The sequence below is a fragment of the Petromyzon marinus genome, chromosome 3 (assembly GCF_048934315.1).
Source record: "Petromyzon marinus isolate PM22_M1 ecotype Great Lakes invasive population chromosome 3, UKy_Petmar_22M1.pri1.0, whole genome shotgun sequence".
Classification (NCBI taxonomy): Eukaryota; Metazoa; Chordata; class Hyperoartia; order Petromyzontiformes; family Petromyzontidae; genus Petromyzon; species Petromyzon marinus.
In genome coordinates this window covers 10,445,426-10,458,989 of record NC_133669.1, presented here as the reverse complement: position 1 = coordinate 10,458,989, position 13,564 = coordinate 10,445,426, and the positions used below count along the sequence as shown (strand labels likewise).

Genomic DNA, 13,564 nt, shown 5'->3' with positions numbered 1-13,564 from the left:
GTTTGTCAGCCCTTCAATCTTTACCTTTTACCCCCTTGTTCTCATCGACAATGGATAGGCCTTGTGCAGCTGTCACACCTTCACCTTAAATGGCCTCTACCTGGTGGGAGGACTTGGCGCCTTTCATCCGGTCTTGAAGTTTGGCTGCAAGCGGGTGGAGTTGGGGAACGCACCTAGGTGGTGTACCAGCATAGAAACAGGATGCATACACTGTAGCTCAGAGGGAAATTCAGAACACCCTGGGCCCTTACCAGGGGGCAGTCTCAGGAAAATTAGGTCCCCATCCATTCAAGTATAGCTACTGGAGTGGAAATTATCAACCGCCGGGGCTCACCTCATTTTCATAGGTTGATGAAAATGACCTGGCAGATGTACAGGCGTTGTGGCATTGTGCAACCGGCCGTTTATCTCAAGGACCTCTCCCACCCACACCACAGGTTGGTTGAACAAGGGACGGTTGGTGGGAACTTGGACCGAGAGGCATTCAGGATTATTGTTTGCCCACTGGGTCATTGGAGATGATGGATGGATGGAAGGCTGGTATAATGTCCACAATAGTCATCTGATTTTGTGCAATAAGTGATGGAAGGCAGAGCACCAGGTGGATATGGAGTTGCGGCAGCATTCAAAGGCTTCTCTTTGCATGGCCTGGTGTTCATCTGGAGATAATACTGAATGAGGGGGCTGCCAAGGCATACAAACTTTATCTTACATGGGGATGGTGATTGTGGCAGCATTAATGTTGATGATGCCGTACAAATTAAAATAATAATTATTGTGTGTGTGTTCATGTAGGTGGCGTCAGGCTTCTGTGGAAAGCTTTGGACAAATTCTGAATCTCGTGATTCAAAGGGTATACCTACAGTCACAGACACACACACACGTGCATAAATGCATGGGTGTCATTATTTTTGCTCACAGATGTGTGTGTCCCCACAGATGCGGCTGAAGAAGAGGTGGGGTTCGACTGCTACGATGTGCCGAAGGGCTGGGACAGTCCGAAGGTAAAGCCACGTTGGGACAATTGCTGTTTCGCGAGCACCTGTTTAAAGCCAGCGCAAGAGTGGATGGTTGTGGATGGTTGTGGCCAGCAACAATCCTGGCCACCTTATATTCTCAGTGCTTTTGTTTTTCATACTAACCACACCGGGTACTCGCACACCACACCAGGTACTGAAGGCTCGGTCAAACGAAGGGAGGCCCAGGATACATTTTGATAACGCTCGCCACGGATATTAGCTGTGGCTATAAATCATACGGAACTCAGTGAGCTAAACAGTGTGTAACCATTCCCCACACGATGACACGTGCACACCCGTACACATGCATTTCTGTGTGTGGTGAAGTGGTGTGTGTGTGAGAGCAGTACGCCGCAATCCTGATGAAAAGGGTTTGATTCCTGGCTACAGTGTCCATCAGTGGCAATTGGAATCTCGACCTGGGCTGTGGCCTCTCCTATGGCAACGCCAATATGTCAACATCAGCCACAGAGAGATGATGTCAATGTCAGAGAATGGTCCCTTCCCAGGAATTAATATTGGTTCCCCTTCCAAATATTTGTACCACTTTAGTTTTTTATTACAAGGTAAATCTGTCTTTGTATTTAACTCTATATCCATGCATTTTCAGCCCAAACTTTTATTTTATGACGAGTTTTCTAAATTATTTTTAAAACAGTTTCTCTATATGTATGTACTTTACAATGGACCAATAGTAAAGTAGCACTTAAACCAAGCCCAAATTAATGTTCAGTGGTGGGAACAAATATTTTTCCCCCTGAGGTTACAAATATTGACCAATTGTTCCTGGGGGGAAAAAAAACATTTCGGGGAACCAATATTTGCTGACACCACGTACTCGTGGACCATGACAGCCTGAATAGGTAATCATGAACAGCACTTGTTCCAATGTTCTGTAAAGATAATTGTGGCATTCCTGTGTGTGTGCGCGCGCACGTGTGCACATGCGCACATTTAGCCCGGACCCAAGAACCGCCAGGACCTGAGCCCCCCGGAGAATTACGTAGCCATGGAGACCAGCAGTCGGTCCCCATCACGCTCTGTCACTATGGAGACCTGTGGGCGATCTGTCACCCTGGATACTAGCAGCCGGTCCTCATCACGCTCTGTCACCATGGAGACCGGCGGGCATTATGTCGAGATCAGCAGTCGCTCCCACTCGCGCTCCGTCACCACGGAGACGAGTGGACGCTGGTCTCCGCTGCCTGCCGGATCTGGCTCCGTGTTTGGACCTACATCAGCTACTGCTACGAAACCCGGAACGGAGGTTGGACTAGATGGGGCCGGAGGGGGCCCTGGGGGACGGAGGACAGGGGCCATGCGAGCGAGCAGCGTGGGGACGCGCGGGGCTGCGCTCGGGGGGGTCGTGCCCCCGCCGGCCCACATTGGGTTTAGGAGCAACCCCAGCACACTGGAGGGCGGGTCGCCACGCACACCGCGTGCCCTCCAATCGCCGCGCACGCCACGCGCCCTCCAATCACCGCGCTCGCCACACTCGCCCCGCACGCCACGAACTCCACAGACACTCCAGGAGGGACCGCCAGTCAACAGGGAACTAAAGCCCAACCGGTCAGGTGAGGGACTGTGAGAGTGTGTGAGAATGTGTTGACCACACCACACTGCGCACTGTGGTCACCTTGAAAGGTGCTTGCTAAATACATTTCCCCAACAGTCTATAAAGGTTATACTTGGAGAAATGTGAGTGCTTATGTAATTAAATCTCGACTTAAAGCTTTCGTGACTGCAGGAATTCATACTCTTTGGGTCTTTCGGTAAAGTCACGTAGATAGAAAAATAATTTAAAAATCACGACGTTTCGATCGCAACACAAGCAATCGTCTTCAATTGAAAAAATACAGCAGGCGGACTGCTGAGGCAGGAAGAAATATAGCGAGAGAGCTACTGCAGCAAGAGGGTAAGTGGGTGGGGCTAGAGATGGAATTAGTAAGTAAATGTAAGATCGCAGAGCCAGATATACCTCGGCCATTGTATTGCTAGAGATTAGCATGTCAATCTGTTAATGTAACCCCACGACTACAGTGCTGAAGAAGCCATTGTATTGCTCGAGATTAGAGATTGGCATGTCAATGTGAGACGGCTCCCACAGCAGCGGCTGTGTTAACGAGAGAGACATTCAGCCTATTAAACAATGAGCGCCACCGCCGCATCGAGGAAAAGGGAGCAGCAGCTTTATAACCTATGGCTGCAGTAGCTCTCTCGCTATATTTCTTCCTGCCTCAGCAGTCCGCCTGCTGTATTTTTTCACTTGAAGACGATTGCTTGTGTTGCGATCGAAACGTCGTGATTTTTATTTTTCTATCTACGTGACTTTACCGAAAGACCCAAAGAGTATGCTTCTGTAATTGTATAGTAAACATGAGAAATGTATCATTATCAAGTCAGAAACTAAGAAACAAGAGTGGTACCCAGCTTAGACTCGCTTGGACAAGCTGAAAGAAAGTTGACTGATAGAAGAGAGGAAACCCCCGTCGGAATAAAGGTGATGAATGTGGAAGCACCAGGGCGGACACCAAGAGACGGGCCGAGAAAGAGATGGTTCCAAGTGGGGAATCAGAATACAAAGGACACTGCAGTGGAGATGGAAATGATGGCCCAAGAATGGGTTGAGTGGAGAAAGAGGATCAGGAAAGTAGGCCCCACACGAGTGAGACAATTCCAGGAAGGAGAGTAAGTGCAAAGTGTATACAGTTGGCTACATATGGTGCAAAAGAAGTTCAGCATACATACATACATACATGGGCACGTATGTACATGTAACGTGTATATGCGCATGTGCTTATTTGGTGCCCTCAGGCCGGAGGCCACCCCCCCTCGCACTCCAGTCCGGGATTGGTGAAAATGGAGATCTCCCCCCGCCAGAACCCTCCCCCATCACCAAGACTTTCACACGCCCTGGGTAAGTGCGTTCACACGGGCACACACATACTCTGGAAGGGACACACAAATGACACGTACACAATGGTATACGCACATGAATAAACACACACATAGATACGCACACAGGTACATTCACATGGACTCAAAGACAGACCCCTCGTATGGCCGTTACAAACTGTTGGGACAAATAGACCTGTGAAGGCCAACATATCACATAAGGGGCTGTTGTGGCCAGCACCATGCCAGCACCACAAGGACACACATATACACACAATCACTCACACATGGGTAATCACAAACCTCTACTTGCCTAGTCACGTTCCTTTTCCTAAATAATCACTTGCATGTTGACTTAAACATGTTGGGTGCAATTCACCTTCTTACTTGGCATTAATCAGATATTCATTAAATTATGATAGGTTTTAGTCAAGATTTGTGACATTTAAATATTCTTCAAATATTGCGTACTTAAATATCTTGATGTCGTCCAGATCGCCCTTGCAAAGAGACAATGTTTCATGTGGCCCCATGATTTTTGTCATCTGCTGGTTAAAGGAGTCTGGCATACACACGTACATGGGGATGCACATTCACAAGTACGCACAAATATGTTCGTTCACATGTGCACACAGGCGCTGTTGCACACACTTAGATACACACAGGTACACTCACATACACAGGGTTACATTCACACACCAGTGCAAACACACTTGAACAGGTTTATACCCCGACCCCTCTCATGTCATTTTCATACACTTACTTGATTATAATAACGTGTGCTTGTCTAGCTCGCTCCGTTTGGCTGGGCCGCCGCAGCCACGCCCCCCATCCATACATAGTTCCGCCTCCAGCTCCGACTCTCACGATGATGAAGAGGATGAGAGCTACATGGCCATGCAGCCCCCGGTGAGGCTAGCCCGCGCATCCCGCACTGAACTGCATCGCATACATCACAAACATTCACTTACGCTGCATACCACCCACCACAACGACAATAATCCCCGGGATAGCCTACAGAGTGTTGGGGCAAGTGATGTCAACAAGCGCTTAAGGCCTGAAATGCGCACGGAGTGATGCTGTGGCCAGTATCACGCCCAGACACTCATTTAAGGCTGTCTCAATCTATGGGAAGCACATAACCGGTTCAGATGTCACCACTAATATATGTCATGGCTGGAAATCAAACCCAGATCCATCACCGTGGCACCGCTCCTGTACTACCCACCACATAACTACCTCACCTGGTATACAGGAGGTTGTGGGTTCGATTCCGACCCTGACACATGTATATTTGGAGTTTGTGTGTTCTCCCTGTGGTCTCGTGGATTTTTCTCTGGGTTCTCCGGTTTTTCCCTCCACATTTAGAAACATGCTTTTAGAGTTTGTCTGCTATACATTTTCACGTGATAAGCCACTTCGTTGATCTATTATTTGTGGCCAGGTCGATTTTGAAAAAGAGCTATATAGCTCCGTGAGCCTTATACCTGGTAAAATAAAAATAACTTAGTTGACATAAACTTCTTACAATATATAACGTACAATGCATACATCACCTACCTGCCATCTGAAACGCCTCATGCCAGGACTGACTTGCACACGAGACTGCCTGTGTCATACCTGACATACCACACATCCTCTCGCGCATTGCGTCAAACTCCACGCCCTTTAATACTGACACCACTTACAATACACATCCTGCGCCTTCTGCACAACACTGCTTTTTTTGTACACTTGTTTTCTTGCTTACTCTCAGCATTGCTCATTGCATGTGCGGTCATTTATGTCTGTGGTTGTGTGTGTCACTATAGAAGGAACACAACCTGCAATATCTGGATCTAGACCTGGGAAGATCGGATACTGCACCAAGCACGGTACAACGCTAGCCCTGACCTTGACTGTAACACTAACCCTATATTTGACTCTTCACACGAATTACAATCTTGACCCCTACTCTCACCATAATTGAACCTCATCCCTTGTCGTGGCCCTTTATTGGTGCTTGCTAATAGCACCTGTGCAGTCTGTGTTTTTTTTTATTGGAATTGGTGGCAGTCACCTGTCTCTAGCTTGTAATTCCACGTCCCTCATGCTAATCAATGTCTGTGTCCACTAACCTACCTCCATGTCATTCATGCCCCCCCCTATCTCCACTGTGCTTTACTGCACTTTAAAAGTAAGTGAATATACATGAGATTAAGGACACATTACTGTACGTGATAAAATCGTATTTATGAACATCTATAGAAAATTTAATTTACGCCATGCACGGATATTGCACTGAGTGCGAGCGGTGCGTTAGTCATGGCAGGTATGTTGGTTGGATATGTGTTGACTTAAAGCTTTCATGACTGCAGGAATTCATATTATTTGAGTCTTTCGGTAAAGTCACGTAGATGGGTTCAAAGAAAATAACAAAAAGTAAAGATTTAACCGCCTCTACGAGGAGGGATCTTTTAACAAACTTCAAGACAAGAAGGCTCATCTGATCAAGTCGCTCACATTTCTGAAGAGATGCCGCGACACTAAGGTAATACCAATCACCTTTACACTGACATCTGCTGCTGTCACTTCTCCCAATGCTAAACGGATCTTGTTCAGGGGCTGGCCTAGCCCTGGTCTCAGACTGAATAAGACTGCTCCGATTTTAACTAGACAATTTAGACAAGACTCTCCTGAAATCACACTTAACATTAATGTAAAAAATGTCTACATCTGATTGGGAACATGTAGATAACATGACAGCCTCTTCAGCCACCTCAATGTCAGCTAAATGCAAAGATAACTTCATTTCCAAGTTCAACCTCCTTTCCAAGAAGAAGCCAGATCCAAACATTGACAAAATTGTTATCAATCAGAGCAACAGTCCAATTTCCGACAGCCTAAAATTGGTTTTAGCCAAAGGGTTGCATTTCGCAGTCACTCCTAAACACATCCCATTTGATGATATCATTGCTCAGGTCGACGTAGCCCTTAATGGTTTCGGACACATTAATGCAGATGTGGCAAGATCGGAAATCGCTGCAATCCTCAAAAACTCTTAAGACACCGATTATCAACATCAGTAAGGATGAGCGCTTTGAGCTTTCTCAATTAAAATAGAGAGTTGAGATCGTCATCCTCTCAGTCGACAAGGGCAATGTCACAGTCATTATGGACAAAACCACATACAATAACAAAATTCAGGACCTACTTAATGATGGTAGCTATACCAAAATTAAAAGAGATCCGACCAACCGCCTCGTTATGAAAACCAACAATATCATCACTGATTCGCCATCTTTAATGGAATCAACGAAGCGGTTTTCCTTAAAACCCTCTGCTGCTAGACCACCCAGAATGTATGGCTTACCAAAAATCCATAAAGAAGGTACGTCCCTTCGTCCTTTCGTCTCCACCATTGACTCACCCACCTACAAACTAGCCCGATTTCTGTCTGAGACCTTACAACCATTCACTGGTAAGACCACCTCAGCTGTACTTAACTCAGCTCACTTGGCATCGTTAATTAAATACATCTCACTATCTCCAGGTGATTTGCTCGTTAGTTTCGATGTGGTCTCTTTGATTGTAATGCTTGACACCATTACAATCATTGAAGATTTGGTCCAACAAGGACTGAATGCTGATGTACCGTCCCTGGTGAGACACTGCCTCACCAACGCTTACTTCACCTGGAATGTAATATTCTACAAGGTACCCCAATGGGTTCTCCCTTATCTCCAGTTGTAGCCAATGTTTTCATGGAAAATTTTGAGACAAATGCCATCCAGGCATCCACTCTACGTCCGTCCTTGTGGAAGAGGTACGTAGATGGACACATTGGTCATCTGGCCACATGGCCAACCAGCTCTGAACCAATTCGTCAACCATATCAATTCTATACACCCAGCCATCAAATTCACCATGGAGGTGGAAAAGGATGGCAAGTTACCATTCTTGATGTTTTAATCGAAAGAGATCAGATGGCTCAATGGGACACTCTACAGGAAAGCCACCCATACGGATGCCTACCTAAAACCTGACTCTCACCACCATCCATCCCAGAATAATTCCCTCATCAAAACTACACCATTGTTTGCATTTTGACTGCTTGTGTTGTGGTTATTGCAAACATGATCACTTGTATAAAGGTGTCAGTGTTGGTGCCAGATAAAAGGGTAAAAACCTATTACTATATCTTGCTACTGGCAAAGGAGGTCTCATAATGTAAATGCTTACCCCGAGCTCTCAATACTCTGATAGTGCGCTGTTTTTGAGTTGTATGCCTTTTGGCATCATCTGGTCCAACACCAGTGGAGACTAGGCTCTAAGAAAAGCCGTCTCGGGTGTGGACCAATCAATTTCAAGGACACTGCATATCATTATCAGAGTTGTTTCTTTTTGTTTGCATTTTGACTGCTTGTGTTGTGGTTATTGCAAACATGATCCCTTGTATAAAGGTGTCAGTTTTGGTGCCAGATAAAAGGGTAAAAACCTATTACTACACAATAAAGCTCAATGTATTTCCGACCATCATCACCTAGCCAGTGAACTGGAACACGTACAACAAGCTCTCAAGACGAATGGATATTCAGACTACATAATCCGTAAAGCTATCACCCGAACCGTTGGGAAAGAACCATCAGAGGACCCAATCAAAACCATCACCTTGCCATACATAGCAGGGGTCACCAAAAATATTTCCAAAATCATGAGCAAACACAAGATCCAGGTTCGATTTAACACAGTACATAAAATTTGTGATCTGATCCCATCTAAGAAGGATGTGATCCCTGTCATGCAATACTCCGGCGTCTACAAATTAAGCTGTGTCTGCGGCAGTAGTTACATTGGGGAAACTAAGCGACATGTCTCGGACCTGTCCTCCAGACAGTCTCGTCCCTTCACCTGATGAAGGCCGCTTGTGTTGTGGCCAAAACGTCGTGAGAATATTATTGTGTTATTTTATTTTATCAATTTATTATTTTATTCTCATTCTACATGACTTTACCGAAAGAACCAAAGAAGATGTCTCGGACCGTGTTCATGAACATAAGGTAGATCTGAAACATGGTAGGACCAGTACCTCGGTCGTGGCTGATCACTGTTTTAATGCGGTGGCCTCACACGAAATTGATTTCTTTAAGACGAAGGTACTTTGCAAACCCACTGGCTATCAACAAAGATTAGTTCATGAAGCCACCCATATATGTAGACAGACACAATTTCAACCGGGAAGATGGGTACAAACTGAGCACTCATTGGAAGGACGCTATTAACCAGTTTAAGTCATAACTGGCTGTGATGTTCCCATCCTACCACCTTCTGATGTTAGTTATTTTCGGCCCTCTGATTTTTGTTACATTAACAGATTCAATTTCTGACACTACCACAGCTACCTCACGCGCCATCCTCGAGGTTGCTGCTCTGCTATCTTCCATTAACATGCTAATCTCTCCCATTAACATGCTAATCTCTCACATTAATATAGCCACCTTGGCGCACGTGCCGTGGAGGATTCTCAGCGATCTTACATTAACATGCTAATTTTTACCTGGCAGCCCTTTCATTGGTGGAAAGCCCACCACCGCTGCAGTCGCTGCCCACCACTTACATTAACATTAACTGCTGACATTTGGGCTACGCCCATTTCAAACCTTTATAAACAGTTGTGTTTATAAGCTAACCCCCCTTTGCCTGATGACGACCGCTTGTGTTGCGATCGAAACGTTGTAGTTTTTTTGTTATTTTGTTATTTTCTTTGAACCTATCTACGTGACTTTACCGAAAGAGACAAATAATATGGATATGTATTGTTGTTTCACTGCTAACCAATGACAGCCACATCTTTTTCAGTTGGAGGTCTAAACAATAATACGGCCACATATTCAGGCTCTTTCGCTGGGGGTTGAACAAAGCCTGAGAGTTGTGTACAATCAATGTGGTGGTCACATGATATACATGCAAACCATGTTTTATGTCATGCAATCCTGCTGTTTATGAGCGCACCTTTGTCCCTTGCCGTTTCTAGTTTGTTCTGTATATTCACTTTCAAGAGCCGAGTTCGAGTGCTCTCTGGGTAATTGTGTCAATCCCCATGTCCTGCCCCCCTATCTCCACCTGCAGGCGAGTACCCGGGCGCTGGAGGATCGTGTGCACTACGTGGAGCTCGACGATCGCAGAACACGCGCTCTGCAGGACACACAGCGGGCTTGGAGCCACAGCCGGGCCCCAGGACCCACAGGGAACCCCGCCCCCTAACGCACACACAGGCTCTCTGATCCTCATACACAGAGGTCCCCCTTCACAACTCCCCCCCCCCCTTCTCCCCCAATAATAATACACAGGAAATCCTGATCCGAATACACAGGTCATCCCAATACACAGCAGGCCCCCTAATACACACATGCCACTGATTCGAATACACACAGCTCCCTGACCCTAACATACATGTGTCCCAAACATAGAAACCTTTGTACCAAATACACACATGCTCCTGATCTCTAATATATAGATATCCTCTAAACACATGAGTTACCTGGCATGTTCTGTTTACGTGACAAACCTTATTGGCTGTGTTGGGTGGTGGCGGGTTTAACGACACATTTATACACCACGCTACTGCTCTCCACTGACACACAGGCCGTCTTCCACAAACAAGCCCATAAGCATAGCACACCAAGATTTGCGCTTTACTGTACTTACGTAAAAATATGCAGGAATGCAGGTAAACGCCTATTGTACAGATCTTTTGACTGTAACAGCCTTAAACAGCCACAACCAGCCTTTGTGAAAACGTCACATTAATCTCTAGAATGCGTCTGACTCTTAACACTTTCAATACGTCTTCTTTGTATGGATACGGTTTGTGAAGCAAACAATTCTATATCCAAATTTTAAATCCAGTTGATGGCTTTGGGAGATAATGAGTGTATGCCACTCTGTATTTACTAGAAATGCGTGTGATGGACAGGCATTTACGGCATGTTTTATTGTTTGACGCGGACCGCCTCGGTCTCATGGCAAGGAATTCAGATACGATTCACTGTCGACCATTGCCTTGTGGGAAAGTGAACCCCCCCCCCCCTTTGCAGTCTCGTAATACTTTATCGAGATTGATTTCTTCTCCAGTATTCTGCCTTCAAATACAAATAAAGTATACACACTGCGTGAGGTTGATGATTGCTAAATGCTTTCCATGTGACGTAGAAAGTGCCGATTCTAATTGGGATGAGGGAATTTGTGACCTGTAAAGAGCGTTAATGAAATTATCCATACATCACATGGGCTGTGTTGAGCAATTGTCCGATGAATGTAGGGTGTAACCAGGGGCGGAGCCAGGATTTTGACTTTGGGGGGGCTGACTTCAATATTCTGAGATTCCAGTGTTTATGTTTTCCAATGGGTGCCACAAATGTATAAAACAAATTGTATTGGATTTGAACGCGGAGTTTATTAATAGGTCGGAGCCGCTGATGTGGCTAATAAGTTCTATTAGTTAGAAAGGCTGCCGCTCAAGCAGCCTGCAGGGCAGCACAAGGTGGCAGCCTGCAGCATTTTGCAGCAGCTGGATTTCCGGTTATCCCGATTACCGACTTTCCCAATATTTCAGGGGGGGGCTAAGCCCCCCTCCCAGCCCCCCTGTGGCTCCGCCCCTAGGTGTAACTACTTCCATTTGAATTGAGAAGATAGGTAAATGTTGAAAGGCTGACCGTGGGGGGGGGGGTCTCAAAGACTGAGGTTCGAGAAACCCTGCCCTATTATGTTAGACTCGTGCACACTTAATGTCTATTCCTCACACAGCAAGTCAGCCACAACACATTTAATGCCTTATTTTCAATGACATTAATGCTTTGTTGTTTTTCGTAACTCATACTTATGTTTTTTTTAATGCCCAGTTTGGATTTAAATATAGACTGAGTGTGAGTGCTGTTAGTGAGCACATTAAGAAATGCACTGCAAGTGAGGAGTGATGTTGCCTGAGCCATGGCACAACCGGTGCTGGTGATGACCATACCACACAAGCGACTCTGTTACCACTGAGTTGACTTAGGGCAAGCTCAGACCAAGTTTGGATACCACTTGCCGCTGATGTTGTGCATCGTGGCCAGGAGTCAAACTTGGTAGAGAGGATTAATGTGCAGTGCACTTATAAGAATAACTACTAACCCCACTTACACAAACACATGTTTATAGACATGCATGCAACAGTCGTGCAAATGTAGGCATTACTTTGTCGTTAGCTAGGTATTCCAATGGTGTTCATAGCGAGCTCGGATACATTTTGTCTAAAACGAGATGAGACGTGATGATAAAGATGATGCTGACTATTGTAGTGATGTTAATACTGGTTATGTTGAGTGACGCAGTAATGACGGTCAAAAGTTTTGAAATAAAAAGTTAAATGTATGCACTGTCGTGTTATTTTACCCTAAATATTATTCTGGGATGGGGGGGAATAGTGACGCTGAATTTGATGGATTATAATTCTTTGCGGTGAAATTTGGATTTTAGACTGCTATTTCCACACGATTCCTGTATTCATCCACAATTAAAATAGTCATCTACGCTTGGGGGGAATACTCCAACGGCCAACGAAATTATCGCCACAACATCCCAAATTAAAACATCCAAAGTGTTCATTCCTGGTAAAAAAAAATAATGCAACGGCTTATTCGCGGCCGACATCAGAATTTCGTCCTCGCATATCAGCATGAAGCGTTGTTTCACCAATTGCGACCTGTCAATCAACACCTGGGGGACCGTGATCACTCGAAACTGAATTTGGCCTGAAACATCGATTGTTTTGATCTCCCAATAACTCCAAAAGTGCTCAGCCCCGGGTGAAATACCAAGGAGAGGGAATGCTGGTGCAGACTTAAGCACATTGGTACGAGTGTGTATGTGCATAGTGTACTGTAGAAAGATCAAAATATAGATGGGCCTTGACGCGATGACAGCATCAACATCCATGGGCAGATAGCCCGTAGGTGTCCCATTGCACATTGTAATTTGTTTCCACTTTCCTCTGTCTTGTGCCAATATGCTCAAGGAGTGCACATCTTTCCAGCACTAATCTCATGTCAAGCCATTCTCTTTAAGATCTTCCTGTTTCTTTCCATTTTTTCCCAACAACACACTTTTAATGTATCTGTTGTCCATCCTACATATGTTCAAATAGTGCCAGTTTCATTATCATAACTGTCTGCATCAGGTCTTCTTCTATGTGCAACACTTGTATTCGGTGTTGGTCACTCTTTGGGTCGGGTTTAGATGCAGTGTCCTGTAGCAATACACTTCGAATGCCAATATCTTATCTCTGTCTTTATTAAGTCGCTCAAGCATTAAAAGCTCCACTGAACACACGCGTTCTTAAGATGTTCGGGTTTCTCTTGTCGCTGATTTGCTTGCTTCTCCAGATGTAATTGAATCTTGCCATTACTCCTTTTGCCTTTGCGATCCTCGCTTATGTATTTCGTGCAATCGTCCCATGCCAGTAGACTTCCCAAGTATACAAATGCCTTTACATTTATAATCTTGGTGCTATTATTACTTATTTCTCAATGTCCTTCCTTCCGAACACCATAGTCCGTCTTATATATAGCAGCACATATAAAAGGAAAACACATCTTCTGCTCAAACAAGCTACGGGGCTCTGCTCATCGCCA

General features: G+C 45.3%; 1 protein-coding gene across 1 annotated transcript in view; it reads left to right on the top strand.

Moving 5' to 3' along the window:
- LOC116953483 (GRB2-associated-binding protein 1-like) overlaps positions 1 to 12,305 on the top strand; it is a 32,631-nt gene extending 20,326 nt beyond the window's left edge. The window contains exons 6-12 of the mRNA XM_032973730.2: positions 796 to 853; positions 940 to 1,004; positions 1,978 to 2,593; positions 3,834 to 3,936; positions 4,706 to 4,823; positions 5,726 to 5,788; positions 10,023 to 12,305. Coding sequence (XP_032829621.2) covers positions 796 to 853; positions 940 to 1,004; positions 1,978 to 2,593; positions 3,834 to 3,936; positions 4,706 to 4,823; positions 5,726 to 5,788; positions 10,023 to 10,157 — 1,158 coding nt within the window. The 3' untranslated portion in view covers positions 10,158 to 12,305. The remainder of the gene's footprint in view (positions 1 to 795; positions 854 to 939; positions 1,005 to 1,977; positions 2,594 to 3,833; positions 3,937 to 4,705; positions 4,824 to 5,725; positions 5,789 to 10,022) is intronic.
- The last annotated feature ends 1,259 nt before the right edge of the window (positions 12,306 to 13,564 follow it).